This window comes from Molossus molossus, unplaced genomic scaffold (genome assembly GCF_014108415.1).
Source record: "Molossus molossus isolate mMolMol1 unplaced genomic scaffold, mMolMol1.p scaffold_m16_p_10, whole genome shotgun sequence".
In the NCBI taxonomy this organism is placed as follows: domain Eukaryota; kingdom Metazoa; phylum Chordata; class Mammalia; order Chiroptera; family Molossidae; genus Molossus; species Molossus molossus.
The window spans coordinates 865,602-881,212 of NW_023425345.1; the positions used below are offsets into that span (position 1 = coordinate 865,602).

Genomic DNA, 15,611 nt, shown 5'->3' on the forward strand with positions numbered 1-15,611 from the left:
GAGCCACCCTGGACTCTCCCCTCCAGGCCTGGGAGTTGGGCTGTGCCGTGCTGATGTTAGCACTGATACGGGAGAAGGTCTCCGCAGGCCCAGTCCCGGGGGTAAAAGCAGCGGAACGAGCAGCGAGGTGGTACAACCCGCTAAAGCTACCTGACCACCACTTAACGAGACGTATAGTCGGCTCCGGGTGGTTCAGGCTCCTCCGCCCTGCGTCCTGGGCCCCACTTGGACCCTGAGAGGAGTGGATGGCCCCCCGCCACCCCAGCTACCAGTGGTGTGGGCAGCCTGGGGCATGGCGCGAGGGGCTACTGCTCTGATCTGCCAGATGGGACTCTGCCGTCCGCCAGGAGCAAAACAGGGTCGGCCACCAAAGGGTGTGGCCTGCTTTCGGATGTCTCTTGCAGACGTGAAGGTGGGGGCCACCAGGCTGGCTTCCCCCTGGCCCCGTGGAGGGCAGTCCAGCGCCCCCTTCTCCACCCGAGAGACCCCCTTTCAAACAGCTGCTCAGGCAGAGGACGAGCTGATCACGGGTCCAGCGAGGTTTGGAAGAAAGCACCTCAGAACTGAATTTCCAGTAAAGTAGACGTTTGCAGAAATCCATCAAGTGAGATTTGATTATGTGAATTTTCTCAAAACTAAACGTTGCCTGCTCCAGTAGGGCAGGGACTGAGTCCCGTCCCGCCATGTCCCAGCCACGCAGGCCCTCGGCAGCCTCTGGGAGTCGGGCTGGCAGTCTCCCTGGACCGCTGGCCTCCGAGGGACGCTGTGTGCATGTTCCGAATCGAGGGGCTGGGTCCCTCGGAGCCACGAGTCTCATCTGCAGTCTCATTCAAGTTAGCACCAGAGTTGAGGCTACAAGGTCACGACCATATCAGGAAGCCAGGAGTCAACCCAAGAAGTCATCCCAGATACTTGCAGAGAAAACCCAGGGCCCGCCCCAGGCCCTTGACTGTTGTCGATACCTGTGTGTCCGCGGGCAGGTGGGCCCTGCGTCCGGCTGTAGATGCCCCGCTTCACTGGAAGAACCGTAACCCTCAACGCTCAGCAAGTAGGAATGAGGACGTGTGCCCAGGGGTCGGCAGCGGGAGCACAGGCCGGCACACTCCCCTTCCCCTTGCGGGCGTGACCGCTGCACAGAGACGGCCGTGACCACTCGTGGACAAACCAGGACGCTGCCGCTCCCAGCGTTTCCTGCGGCCCGGCTGTGCGTGGTCCCTGCTGAGAGGAAGAGGAAGGAGCAGGTCACCTCTCAGTGACTGTGCCTGGCCAGCGACTGATGTCTTCTCGTCGCCGGCAGTCAGACCCCAGCATCTGGTGCCCAACAGGCCGGCACGCGCCACGAGCCAAGCACGGTCTGAGTGCTTTGACAGCTAACGCAGCGGACCCTCCCACGGCCCTGTGAGGTGCCGGACTACCTCGCCCCCCCATAGTCTGCGGATGGGAGAACCGGAGCCGGGGAGGCCACGGCGTCTGTCCTCCGTCACACAGGCGGGGCTGCAACTGGGATTAGATTTCTTCCAGCACCAGCCCGGAGCCCTCCGCTGCGGACCTTCCCTCGGGAACCAGCCCTGTGTGGTCCCGTGGGGCGGCTGCTGGACCGCCTTCCCGGGGAGACAGCTTCGCACGGCCGCAGGCAGCGAACGCCCAGTGCCGGCACCCCTCACTGCTGCCCCGCTGCCCCGCTGCCCGCCCCCCGCCCCGGTGAGCCCGCGCCTGCGCTCGGTAATCGTGTGACGGCCTGGTGTGGGGTTCACCTGGTGGAGAGCTGAACAGCTTCGTACGTGGCTTCGGCCATGAGATGACTGAGTGGTGAAGGGTCGAGGGGTGACACCGTGTTTCCCTTTTACTTCCCTGCGTCTCATGGCCATTGATGCAACCGAAGGGTTTGTGAGTTGGGTGTTTGCCAAGGTGCCCAGCTAGGTCCTTTGTGAATGTTGAGCTATGGCAGAAGTGAGCTCGGGGGCTGCGGGGGTGGGGAGGGGACCTTGATCTGTGGGGGGTGGGGGGAGGACCTCGCTCTAGGGGGGTGGGGGGAGGACCTCGCTCTGGGGAGGGTGGGGGGAGGACCTCGCTCTGGGGAGGGTGGGGGGAGGACCTCGCTCTGGGGAGGGTGGGGGGAGGACCTCGCTCTGAGGGGGTGGGGGGAGGACCTCGCTCTGGGGAGGGTGGGGGGAGGACCTCGCTCTGGGGGGGTGGGGGAGGACCTCGCTCTGGGGAGGGTGGGGGGAGGACCTCGCTCTGGGGGGGTGGGGCAAAGATGGACATGCGGCTTTCTGATGAGTTTGCACAGAGGGGAGGTGGGGCTTCCTGGGCGTGGGGAGCAGCCAGTGCGGGCAGACCCCCAGTCTGGGGAAGCGACACTCTTTGGGCACAGCTGGAGCACGAGTTGAGGTGAGGGCCCAGGAAGTGGGGGAGGGAATGGGTGGCAAAGGGCTTTGGGAGCCGGCGGAGGGGCAGAGCTGTAGGTGGGTCCCCTCCGTGCTTGCCTGGTGGCATCTCAAGTGTCAGCTCCCCCGGGGCATGGGCTGGCCTCTGCCAGTCACCGCTGGATCCCCAGAGCCTGGGGCAGTGCCCAGCACATAGTAGGCCCTGGGTCCATACTCCTGAGTTGCCACATCCCTGCTCACAGCAGGCGCCTGTGCTCTTGAGCTGCAGTCCCAGAGAGCAGAGGGCCGTGGCCCCGTCAGACCATCCCCAGCTCCTGTCTATTTCCAGCTGTTATCAGTCGGCAGGACGTGGCCTGGGGATCATGGCGAGTCCGACCACCGGGAGCTCTGTCCAAGACTCGAGGACCACTGGCACTTAGAAGGGTGGCGGGGAGAGAAAGTTCTGTAACGCCCCAGCCCAGGCCTGGATGAGGGGGAAGCAGTGAAGTGTGGCTGCCAGTCCCAGGTCTCCAGCGCCTCCTGTCCCGGGTCTCAGCACCTCCTGTCCCGGGTCTCACCGCCTGCTGCCCCGGGTCTCACCGCCTGCTGCCCCGGGTCTCAGCGCCTCCTGTCCCGGGTCTCACCGCCTGCTGCCCCGGGTCTCACCGCCTGCTGCCCCGGGTCTCACCGCCTGCTGCCCCGGGTCTCAGCGCCTCCTGTCCCGGGTCTCACCGCCTGCTGCCCCGGGTCTCAGCGCCTCCTGCCCCGGGTCTCAGCGCCTCCTGCCCCGGGTCTCACCGCCTGCTGCCCCGGGTCTCAGCGCCTCCTGCCCCGGGTCTCACCGCCTGCTGCCCCGGCTCTCAGCGCCTCCTGCCCCGGGTCCCAGCGCCTCCTGCCCCGGGTCTCCGCACCTGCTGCCCCGGGTCTCAGCGCCTCCTGTCCCGGGTCTCACCGCCTGCTGCCCCGGGTCTCACCGCCTGCTGCCCCGGGTCTCAGCGCCTCCTGCCCCGGGTCTCACCGCCTGCTGCCCCGGCTCTCAGCGCCTCCTGCCCCGGGTCTCACCACCTGCTGCCCCGGGTCTCAGCGCCTCCTGCCCCGGGTCTCAGCGCCTCCTGTCCCGGGTCTCACCGCCTGCTGCCCCGGGTCTCAGCGCCTCCTGCCCCGGGTCTCACCGCCTGCTGCCCCGGCTCTCAGCGCCTCCTGCCCCGGGTCCCAGCGCCTCCTGCCCCAGGTCCCAGCGCCTCCTGCCCCGGGTCTCCGCACCTGCTGCCCCGGGTCTCAGCGCCTCCTGTCCCGGGTCTCACCGCCTGCTGCCCCGGGTCTCACCACCTGCTGCCCCGGGTCTCAGCGCCTCCTGTCCCGGGTCTCACCGCCTGCTGCCCCGGGTCTCACCGCCTGCTGCCCCGGGTCTCAGCGCCTCCTGTCCCGGGTCTCACCGCCTGCTGCCCCGGGTCTCACCGCCTGCTGCCCCGGGTCTCACCGCCTGCTGCCCCGGGTATCACCGCCTCCTGTCCCGGGTCTCAGCGCCTCCTGCCCCGGGTCTCAGCGCCTCCTGCCCCGGGTCAGTAAGCCTTGGTTCAGCTGACTTGAGTGTGACTTACCAGTAGCCTTTGGCGGGAAGCTCTGGAATCTCAGCTTCGCCATCACTCACTGCCCAGAAGGAACCCTTGTGCGTGAGGATCCCAGGTCTGGGCAGCGATGGCGCCTCCAGGGAGCCGGGGTTGTGCCTGTCCAACCTCGCAGACAGCACACCCGTCAGTGTCTCCTCGGGACCAGGGTCAGAGCCAGCCGCCGGCACGCGCAGCTCCTCCGCTCTGTTCTCCTCTGGACTCCGCAACGTTGTATCTCTTTGACGGGCAGTTTTGCTGCTGTTGTTATTTTTAGCATTCCTCTATTCACTGTAAATACAAATGAAGATACGGTATGATTAATTCCTTTGCTAATCAAAATATTTGATCAAATGAAGCAGTTTTTCAATTCATAGAAGTAATTACACTGTTCCTCAAAGGGGAGCGGAGGACTTCCTTACCGGGCATTCCTAATTAGGAGTTTCACCACCTGCTGCGGTGTCCCTTCCTCCTGTGGAAGAACTGTGTCATTGTCTCCCCAAGAAATCAGAACAGAACTTGGTGGAAGAACCATGCAGTTCGATTAGCTAATTATAACCTTCACAGCAGTGAAGTTAACGCACCGATCCACTGGCATGGGCCGTGCTAAACCACACGTCGGGCCTGCTGTTCCCGGGCAGGCGACTGCCACCTTGGACACCCACAGCGGGAATGTCACAGCGTCCCCTTGTCATGTGCCCTTCCTCAAGGAAGGCTGACCCCGGCTGCTTCTCTTCCCCGGGCTCCGGGCCCGTCCCCATTTATTTCCTAGTGCCTAGAAATTCAGAGCTGTCCGGTCATCTACCTGCCAACCTTCCCTTGACCAACGCAAGTCCCACGGCTGCTCCAAAGCAAAGGGACAAGGACACATCCGCCTCTTCAGAGGTGGACCCCAGAGTCCCAGGCAGAGGGTGTGCTGCAGGGAGAAGGACGCTCCCCAAGAAGCCAACCTGCCGGCCTGTCTCCCGGACCGTGGGGAGTTCAGCCCACCCCTCCTGTCGTGTGTGCTCCTCCGGTCACCCAGAGAAGTTGTGTGGGGGACAACTGAGTGGAAAATTGATAAGTCAGCAAGACCGTGTGTAGACATAGCTGGTCGACAGGATGGTAGGCTCTCTTCCGGAGTCGGTCCGGTACCGGAGCTGTTACCCAGGAGTGGCTGAGACTCGGCTGGGAGTGGGGTCGCGCTGGGTCCCACTCCCTGTGAGCCCCACAGAGCTCCGATGGTGATGCCCCGCTCCAGCCGCACCCCAGGCCAGACGGGCCCTGCTGGCTGGTGTGAGGTGCTGAATGACGGGCAGGTCTGGCCTGAGCTGCCACCGGAAGGGACATGGGCTGGGGATCCCAGCACTGTGCCCGCAGGGTGCGCCCCACTTGTCAGGCGGCAGGTGTGATCCAGGACTCCCTGGTGGAGTCCGAGGCAGGGTGGGAGGCCTCACACTGCAGGGGGCGCCCTGGGGCTGGGGCCCGCCAAGCAGTCTCCCTCTGAGCCCTGCCCACTGGGACCGCGCTGGACTAACACCCTGACACTACGGCTTCTTCACCATCGGGGATGTGGGGACGCTTTGAGGACTGAGAGCACTCCGTGAAGGTGAGGGCTGATCAGCCAGCTCTCCAATGACCGTGCTTCATCGACTGAGACCTTATTTCTTGTGTGTGTTTTCCCAACATCACGGTGTGGTCATAAGGCGGACCAGGAATTTTCTTTTTGGCCGTGGTGCCTGTGTTTCGCTGTGACGTCTAGAGGGACAGTAGTTTGCTAAGACGAGTTCCCGTGAAGACCCTTGAATAGATGAGAAGGCTCCTCCAAACGTAGATAGCTCCTCACCTGGGTCTGACCCGCCCTGCGTCAGAGTCCACTGTTTCCTTTCATGCACCCAGCTGGGGGGGTGGGGGGCGGGACGCTGAGGACACAGGCCGGGGCCCCCACACCGCCGACCCCGCAGGTGGGCGCCTGCGCCTCAGCCCCTTCCCAGGCTTCCCGTCTTCCTGCCGCAGCTGTAACTGCTGTCCTGAGGGTGCCTTCCACGCGCGCGGCTGGTTAGCATCGGAAAGTGACGTCTGCATCTGAAGACAGCGGTGTCTTTTCTGACTGGGAGGAACATTTCTTCTAATTACAGAAGAAGCACTGTCTGCCCCTTTCAGCCATGATGAGCACATAAGAAGTGCCAGGGACACAAAGGCACCAGACCAACAGCCGCCTGCCCTTCCCAGTCTCAGTCCCTCGGAGCGAGGCTGCCGGTGGCTGGCGGCTTTGCCGAGAGCGGTGGGAACCAGCCTGTGGGCACCTACCGGGTTCCCAGCCTAAGTGCCTCGATGGCCAGAAGGCTCTGCACCCCTCCCCCGCGGCAGTGGGGAGCAGTGGGGCCACAGCCTGCGGCCTGGGGTCCTCCGGGTCAGGGGTCTGTCCCTGTGCGTTGCCGCTGGGGTTACTGGTGATGTTTGTTTTCCCCGCGTGTCTTCAGTTTCCTGAGCTCTTCACAGCGAGCGCGCAGCGAGGACTTCCGCAAAGGGTGAGAGAAGACCCCCCACCGCAGCCACACGCCCTCCTGAGCGCTGCCGCCCAGCCTGCCCCCTCCCGCCCGGTGCGGCCTGGCCTCTGTGGGCCCCGACTCCCTCCCTGCACCCCAGCAGCTGGAGCAGTGAGCAGAGTGAGCGCCTGGCCCGGCTGCTCAGTCCACTGGCACCTGGCTTCCTCTGCCCCCCAGATGGCGGCCCTCCTCAGGGAGGCCCTTTCAGTCCGTGTGTCCCCCCAAGACCCCCTCCTCGGAGAACACGCCCTGGCTGTGGTCTCTGCTCACCTGAGGGACCTGCCCTCGCCTCTCTCCCCCCAGGCTCCACCGGGCTAACTGTTTAAGGATCACGTCTTCCATCTGCCTCCCTGGATCTAGGGGAGAGCCCGGCACGGGGCAGGTGCTCCAGGGGTGCCTGCAGCACACTCAGGCCTGAGTGTGGGGTGCGCGTCCTCCGGGTGCGTCACATGCGTGCGTGTCACGCCCTTAAGGCTCTGGGGCTCAGTGTGGCCCGGGTGCTGCCCTGACCCCCACACGGGTGGAGAACAGGGGCCAGACTCACATCTAGGACCGTCTCGGTCACTTCTAGCAGGGCTCCGAGGCAGCCCCTCCTGAGCACCCCTCACGACCCACTGCCCCTACCCTGACCTCAGGACCCCTGACCCTCAGGGCAGCAAGGCACAGCTGAGGAGCCTCAGTCATCCGCCCGCCGTGCCCTTGCTTACCGCTCCATCGGAGAGCGTGTTCATACCTGGGCGCGTGTGCACGTGTGTCTACTTTGGAAAGGTCATCCTCAGAGAAAACAACTGAGGCTGAGCAGAGAGACAGTTGCAGGCATCCATGCAAGATGTGGTGGCCTGGACCAGGGGACGCGGTGGACCATGTCGAGAGCCAGCCATCGGGATCTGTGGGGGGCGGCAGCCTGGACTGGGGGGGGCGGTGGACCGTGTCGAGAGCCGGCCATCGGGATCTGTGGGTGCTGTACGCGTGGGTGATAGGCATGTCACAGGCGACTCCAGGCCTAAGCTACTGAAGGACACTGTCCTCCTGCCGAGATGGAGCCCTCAGGAGGACATGGTTTGAGGATGAGACTCAGGAGAGAAGGAAGAGTTTCACTTTGTGGAACCGGGAGGCTCTGTCCTGCCATGCACCGGCCCCGCCACAGGAGAGCTGTTTCTCTGACAGCCTGATCAGTCTCCACTGGCCCGTGTGTACGTACAGGCCCCGCTACTCCATTTGATGATAGCGAGTTTATGGCATCTTAATGTCTGCTGAGTCCAAAACGTGCTCAGTAGCCAGTTCCAGAAAGTTTGTGGCGATTCTCACACACGTCTCTGTATCAACTTTAATACGGATAGTTATTAATTAGGTCCAATAATTTCTCCAAACATCCATGGATATTTTCATTGGAACCTTACTGAGTGTGTGTATGATTTGAGAAAGATTGTAATCTTTGGAACGGGCCGTCACTCCCAGGAACACAGTATGTTCTCTCCGTTGATCCCAGTGTTGCTTTCACTGTCTCCAGTGCAACACGTAGTCTTTCGTGGGGAGACCGTCTCCCTTTCACGGGAATGTCCCCCAGGGTGCCCAGCAGCCTCGTCATGACTGTGAACGGGACCTTTTCCACAACCATGTCTAACTGCTGCTCATTCCTGTAAAGAGGAAACGCCACTGCTTTGTCCTGTGTTTAGCTCGAACCCGGCCATCTTGAGATTTTCTAGTTGTAGCCTCGTACCCTCAAATAATGATAGATCTTTTTTTCCCCTCCAGCTGACAGCGAGCCTCTCTTGCCTCTGACTTGAATGGAAATGCTTTGCCATGCTGCCCACTTACTGTGTTTGCAGAGAGTCCCTAACGCCTCACTTAGGACGAGGGGTCACCTGCAGGGTGCTCGGCTTGTGTCCACGTGGTTTATCCTTTCTATTCGGCTCCACGCCATTTTTATCAGGAGTGACTGCTGAGTCTTGATGAATTCCCTTTTGCCATCTGTTGACATGTGACCTTTGCTAATATAAGGAATGGGAGGATTTGCTAATTCTTAAAGATTCTTTTTTCTTCTTCTTTATTGATTTTAGAGAGAGAGGAAGGGAGAGGGAGAGAGAGAAATATCAATGAGAGAGAACATCGATTGGCTGCCTCCTGCATGCCCCTCACTGGGGATCTGGCCCACAACCTGGGCGTGTGCCCTGACTGGGAATGGAACCAGCGACCTCTTGGTGCAGGGGTCGACACTCAACCCCTGAGCCACACCGGCTGGGCTTAAAGATTCTTACACTTGGAAGAAACCTTACTTAAACTTGGCGTGCCATTTTAAAATATGGCGCTAATATTTCCTGTGACTTAAAAAAAAAAATGTTTTAAATGTCTTTGCATTAATGTCTATAAATTAGATCGGTTTATATTTTTCTTTTCAAGTGTTTTCTTTATCATATTTTTCTATTAGGTATGAGGGGAATCGACAATGAATTGGACTACTATCCTGTGTTCTGGGATAATCTGACTAATGCAAACATGATCTGTTTTTCTGAAGTTAGACGTCGCTGGCCCTCACAGTCCTCTAGGCCTGACACCTGTTAGTGATGGGTGGTCGATCTGTTAAGAGCTTTCTTGGTTTCTTTTATTGTCATCTATTCAGGCCTCTCTCGTTTCTAAGTTAAATTTAGCGATCTTCACTTTGCTAGAAAACTCTTCAGCTTCCTCTGGAGCTCACAGCATACCCGTCGAAGCTTGCCCATACCAACTTAGACTTCTCCCCTGTCTGTTGTTAGAATCGCAGTGTTTCCAGGGGGTTTTGTGCTTTAACACTTTCAAAAAGAGCCCACACCCGCATCATCCCATGCCCGCCGTTACTCCTCCTGGATGGTCGGGGGGTGCTGATTGCGTGGCTGTGTGGGCTTACCTGGCAGAGCCGAGACTCAGACCCAGGACCGCCGCCCTTCCGGGCCGGACTCCTCCGCCTGTGTACTGTCCAGCGTGTTCACCTGACACGGAGCGCGCTCTGTGTCCGGAAGCGGTTCCTCCGTGATCCGAATGCGACGTCCTTGGGGTGGGTGGGAGGTGCCCGTGTACGCAGCTGCGCAGGTGCACTGTCACCTGTTGGAAAGTGCATCGGTGCATCAGTAGCACCACTTTTATGTGCTAGAATCAAAAGGAGAGGCATCGATTGACTTGGCAAATGGCCCCAGGTGGACGTATTGAAAAGCGTCTGTTAACCCTGGCGGTGGCTGGGGCGGGCAGTGCAGTGTGTGTGTGTCCACATTTTGGGGGACAGTCCCACCCCGTGTTCAGCATGCTTTCATAAAGCAGTATCATGCTCCGTCCCGAGGGCTGGTAGCAGTACACACAGTGCTGCTGAGTTGCTGAAGCTGAACCGCGACCCTGTTTTAACACCGGCTGGACATGAGACGTGGCGACCTGGTGCAGGTCTCAGTGCAGGCTGGGACATCGCGGTGTTTGTGGCCAGTAGTCGCGATGGGCTTTGATGTGGGGGAACCAGCGTGTCTCAGAACACACTGGGGGGTGGGCGGCTGTCCTGCACGCTCAGCCCTGGGTCCTCGGGAGCCCAGCCCCACCCTCGCCCCCGCCCCGCCCTCACTTCAGGCACTGACCTGCTGACGCAGCCACCACAGGTCCCCCTCCAGAGGCTGTTTCCTCACTGCAGCAAGTGGATGGATGTCGGGGCTGCGCCCTGCCCTGCCCACTCCCCGACCTCCGACCTCCGACCTTGTCTCCTTGCAGGAGGCTCGGGACTCAGCTGCCCCCCACAGGCTCGTCCTTTGAGCTCATCGCCCACGCCTGGCTTTCTCATGGAGTCTAGTCTCCCCAGTGCCCCCAGGACAGACAGATCCTTGTCATTGTCAGCATCCAAGTCACTTCCCCTTGCTCCTAGTCCTGCTGCCCTGTCCACCGCTGTGATCAGCAGGTGCAGCGGGGCCGCTGCCCTCCTGGGGCCCCTCCTACCTCACCTTCCCAGGAGCCCTCTTGCCCGCACATGCGCCTAAACAGAAGGCCCTTCTGTTGCCCCCCTCCCCGGCCCCTTGTTCTCCCTCCAGAAGGCTGTCCCTGAGCCAGGCTGAAGCCATTCCAGCACCACGGACAGCGCCGCGGGGTCCTGAGCGCCTCCCACCACCCCAGCGTCCACTGCCCAAGGAGGGGCAAGCCTCTCGCCCCGCACCCGCCAGGATCGAATCCCTGTGGGGCTCGAAATGCGTCAGACTTGAGGGAGCACTTAGCCAAGAGTGGGGCGCAGTGCAATGCAGTAACAGCCACCAAACCCGCCTTTCCGAGTCCACCTGCGGAGAACTGGGGTCGGGAAGTGGGAGCGGTCCGCAGACCTGTGCCGGCTGCGCCCCTGACACGCAGAGCCCGCCCCTGCCTGCTCGCTCCGTCCACCAGCAGAGGGGCCAGGGAGCCCGTGGGTGCCGCCAGGCCCCACCCAGCGCCGCCCGCCCCTGGGACTCATGTTTGCTCCTTCAGGGCAGTTAAGTTCGAACCTGCGTTTGGATCCTGTTTAGACCCACACCAGGGGCACATTTGTCTCCTGGCTCATCCCCCTCACCCAGATGGACCTCCAGGGACCTGGTGGGGATGGGCCGAGGGCCAGGCGGTGGTCTGTCAGTTACAAACCAACGCGTTTTCTTTGTCCAGACTGCTGCTAAGTGGGCGGAGAAGATGCCCAAAGGCCCGCCGCCCACGTCTCCTAAGGACATGGTGAACCCCGAGCTCCTGGCCCAGCTCCACAAAGCAGTGGCTGCCCACTACCACGCCATCGCGCAGGACTTCGAGAACTTCGACACCACGAACACGAACACGGTCTCCAGGGACGAGTTCAGGGCCGTTTGCACGCGCCATATCCAAATCCTGACGGATGAACAGGTGAGACCGCGTTCGGTGTCGCATCCTGGGCCCCGTGGTGGGTGTGTGGGGGCTGGCCCTTCCCCGCGGTGTAGAGAGTTTAAGACTGTCTTCTATTTTAAAAATACTGGAAGGGGCCCTGGTCGGTTTGGCTCAGCAATTACAGCATCGGCCCACGGACCAGAGAGGCCCAGGTTCGGTTCCCGTTAAGGGCACGTACCTCGGTTGCAGTTTGTCCCTGGTTGGGGTCGTGTGGGTGGCAGCCCCTCGATATGTCTCTCTCACATCTATGTCTCTCTCTCCCTCCCGCTCTATCTGAAGATAAATGCAAAAATGTCCTCTGGTGAGGATTAAAAAAAAAACTACTGGAAGGGTGTTGGGTTTTTGTTTTGTTTTTTCTGGGCGGGGGAGGGTTGTTTTGTTTTCAATTTTACTGAAGATTCACAGGAGCCCTCTGTGTATGTAAAAGGTACGGGGTGCATCATTTCACCAGGGTGCAGAGGATCACTTTTATTTTTAAAGTCAAATTGAATTTGGCTCCAACTGCCACTGTCCTTCTCCTTCCCTGGAGCATTGCTGGGCGTAGGGGATCCGCAGAGGAGGCCCGTCTCCCCCAGCCCCACCTCGCCTCCCCGGGTGGCGGCGGGGGCTTCCCGACACTCTGGACTGGAGCTGCCCACCCTGGTGACGCGCCCCCCAGCTGTCTCCACTGTCCAGGGCAAGAGGAGGCCACTCCCACCCCAACAACAGGAAAAAGCCAAATGGCTACAAAACCGGAAGTTTCGCCCTGGCCGGTTTGGCTCAGCGGTTGGAGCGTCGGCCTGCGGTACAGAGAGACCCGGGTTCGGTTCCCGCTAAGGGCACGTACCTCGGTTGCGGTTTGTCCCCGGCCCTGGTTGGTGTGCGGGTGGCAGCCACTCGATGTGTCCCTTTCACATCGATGTTTCTCTCTCTCTCTCTCTCTTCCTCTCTCTCCCTCCCGCTCTATCTGAACAAAAAATGGAAAAATGTCCTCGGGTAAGGATAAAAAAAAAAAACCGGAACTTTCTTGAGCCCGTCAGAGAGCTGAGGTTGCCCGGAGGTCACTTGTTCCTCACTGTACCCCAAATGCCGGAACGGAGCCTGGCACAGCCAGCGCCCCACAAGCCCCTGTGAGTGCACAGTGTCCAGTGTACGGTCCACATCCCCTGAGGGACTGCACAGCCGGACACACAGCACCAGTGACCCAGTCACGGAAGAGGATTTCCCTTCTCCCAAAAATGCCCTGCTCCGGGCCCTCTGGTTCTCAGATGCACCGATGCCCAGGGCCCGTTCCGGAGGACGATTCAGACACAAAGTGAAAGCAGCTCCTGGTTCTGCTCAGGCTCAGCCCGGAGCTTCCTGCAGACCCGGTGGAAATGTCGTACTTTCCCTCTGAAGCTGGGTCACGCCGACCTCGCCTCAGTAGCTGAACGTGTTCGTGGGGAGGGGGGCTTCACTCACGCCCTCATCCCCACTGAGGCCTCTGCACTCGTGTCTCAAGAGAATGAAGTCATTGCCCTGGCCGGTTTGGCTCAGCAGTTAGAGCGTCGGCCCGCGGACCAAAGAGACCCGGGTTCGGTTCCGGCCAAAGTCATGGGCCTCAGTTGCGATTCGTTTCGTTTCTGGCCCCAGTTGGGGTTGTGCAGTCGGTCTATGTGTCCCTTTCACATCGATGTTTCTCTCTCCTTCTCTCCCTCCCACTCTGTCCGAAGATAAATGTAAAAATACCCTTGGGTGAGGATTGAAAAAAAAGAATGAAGTCTTTAAGGACACTAATAAGATGAACGTCAGACTTGCCTTTTCTAAAACGTCACCTTTTTTATACCTTATGATCATCTTTGCTAACCAAATTAAGTGCTAATCCCAAATGACTCTGTCCCCTTGTGCAGCAAATGAAATACAGCTGTCACCATAAATGGACAGAGCCTTTGAGATGAACGCAGTTGCATTCATTATTCAAGGGACCAACTGGTAAAGATTTCTCCTTTAATCTGAGTAAGATTTCACTCTGATTCTAGATAGATGTGTGTGGCGTTCCGGCGCATCTGGCTCGGAACAGAGGACCGGATGTTGATTGTCCTGTAAGACAGCTTCGCCATCCCCAGCACGTCAGCCCCCTCCCCAGATCAAGCACTTATTTTTGAATTCTGCTTTCTAAAAATACGCAGACAGCCCCAAACACAGGCTGCGTCCCCGAGAGCACCAGCGTCTGTGCAGTGGTGCGAGTGTGGTGGTGCTGAGCAGAAACTGTGCTGCTTGGGAAGGTGCTCCTGAGTGCAGGCTGGGAAGCAGCCAGCCGGGCCTTGAGGTCCTGGTTACTCAGCCGGCGACCTTCTGGGCGGACGGCAGGGTGCGGGAGCAAGGAGGCACCCCTCACAGTGCAGGCCCCTCGTGCCATTGTTCCAGAGGTCCCCGGGGCAGTTCCAACCGTGTCCATAGCATCCGATGCAGGTTCCATGACGGGTTTACCTGCGTTACAAAAACTCATCTCATCCCGAAAGCAACCCGGCAGCCATGCACCCTCGGGCCCGCTCCTCACTCCAGCGCTCTGTGAGGGGGGAAGCGCCGCCTTTTCAAACCTTTCAGCATAACTAAGCTTGGGGAAAAGGAGAGCGACCTCCCGAGCAGGTGGAGCGGGGGGCTGGCGAGGGGCCCCCTGGCTCTGCAGAAAGCCTTTCTGGAAGGCCGTGGGACCTGGGTCTGCGTGGATAGCGGAGGCCCGCGGCGGGCGCTCCCGGCCAGGCCGGTTAGATCAGCGCACTGCGGCTGTGTTGGGACAGGGGCCGTGAAGCCTTCCCGAACATCCCAGATGCAGTATTTCAAAAGCTCCTCCAGGAACCGAGAAGGACGCTGGCAGAGAACGAAACCTTTCAGGCAGGAAGACTTGGGCCTCGACCTGGCGTCTGGGCCTGTGCAGCTGTGCAGCCCCTCTGGGCTCCGGCACCCTCCCCATGAAATGGACACGCCCAGCACCCCCCAGGCTCCTCCAGGTGCTGCCAGCCCCTTGCCCTCCCCTGCACCTGGAGCTCCCCCGCCAGCCAAGCCCTCGGGACGCTCTTGCGTGTTCTCTGGCGCGGAGCTCTGTCTGGGCTACACGGCGAGCGCCTGAAGGCGTGTGCGTCTCCCACCCCTGTTGGGGGCCCTCTTGCCCACAGCGTGGTGTCGTCCCAGGGAGCCCAGGCAGGCCTGCAGTGTGGGTGCAGCTGCTGCCAGCCGGCGGGGCACAGCAGGCACATCTCCCTCCCGGGGCCGGGGCCCCTCCAGGGGCGGACAGGCGGTGAACACAGAGCTGACGTGTGCAGGGTGGTGGTGAGAGCTGCAGGGGGGGGGGCAGGAAGAGGGCGCACGGGAGCCGGGCAGTCAGGGAGGGCTCTCTGAGGAGGGGGCATCTGAGTGGCAGATGGCTGTTGGATCGAGGAGGTGTTTGGGTCGGAGCCAGCAGAATTTGCTGATGGGTGTGTGTGGGGAGGAAGGGGGACTGGAAGCGTCCAGGCGCCATGGACAGAGGTGGGTGCTGGGGGTGGAGCGGTGCTGAGGGGGGCCAGGAGTGGGGGCTTCACGGATCCATCTGCCCACAGTCACAGCTTCTATCCCACTCTGGCGTGTGGTCCACTTTTCTTTGTGCTGGTACACGTTTACCTGCTCTCTCAGTGAAGAGTAAACCCGGGAGCCTCTCTTTCTATTTTACCCTTGTTCGTAAACGGTAGTGCAGCTGGGGATAGACTTCTAGGGCCAAGTTTTCTTCCCTCTGACATTTGGAAGAGATTTCTCCGTTGTCTTCCCACACCTCTTGGTGCTGACGAGATACCTGCTGATTTTCACATGTTTTCTACGGGCGCCTGTCCCTGAAGGGCGCCACCCGCACCTGGCTCCTGTGGCCACGCGCCCGCTGGCCTCTAGGGTCATGGGTCCCTCCTCCACGTCTGTTCAACAGTTCCCATGTTGTGTCTGAATAAGACAGTGCATTTTAACTTCTTAAAGTAAGTTTTTGTTGATTTTTAGTTAGAGAAGAAGTGGGGAGAGAGAGAGAGGGAAACATCAATGAGGGAGAAACATGGATCGGCTGCCCCCTGCACGCCCCCTGCACGCCCCCTGCTCGCCCCCCTGCACGCCCCCTGCTGCACGCCCCCTGCTGGGATCAAGCCCGCAACCCACACCTGTGCCCTGACCGGGAATCCAGCTAAGGCCTCTTCTCCTCTCGGGGCCTGGAACGTTCTCCTCCCTTCTTCTCCCCTCACAACTTCATTTCC

At 60.5% G+C, this 15,611-nt stretch overlaps 1 protein-coding gene across 1 annotated transcript in view; it reads left to right on the forward strand.

Annotated features, from left to right (window-relative positions):
- The window catches only part of EFCAB6 (EF-hand calcium binding domain 6), a 201,718-nt gene that overhangs the window by 169,297 nt on the left and 16,810 nt on the right, over positions 1-15,611 (forward strand). The window contains exon 25 of the mRNA XM_036252660.1: positions 11,134-11,361. Within this exon, the coding sequence (XP_036108553.1) occupies positions 11,134-11,361 (228 nt within the window). The remainder of the gene's footprint in view (positions 1-11,133; positions 11,362-15,611) is intronic.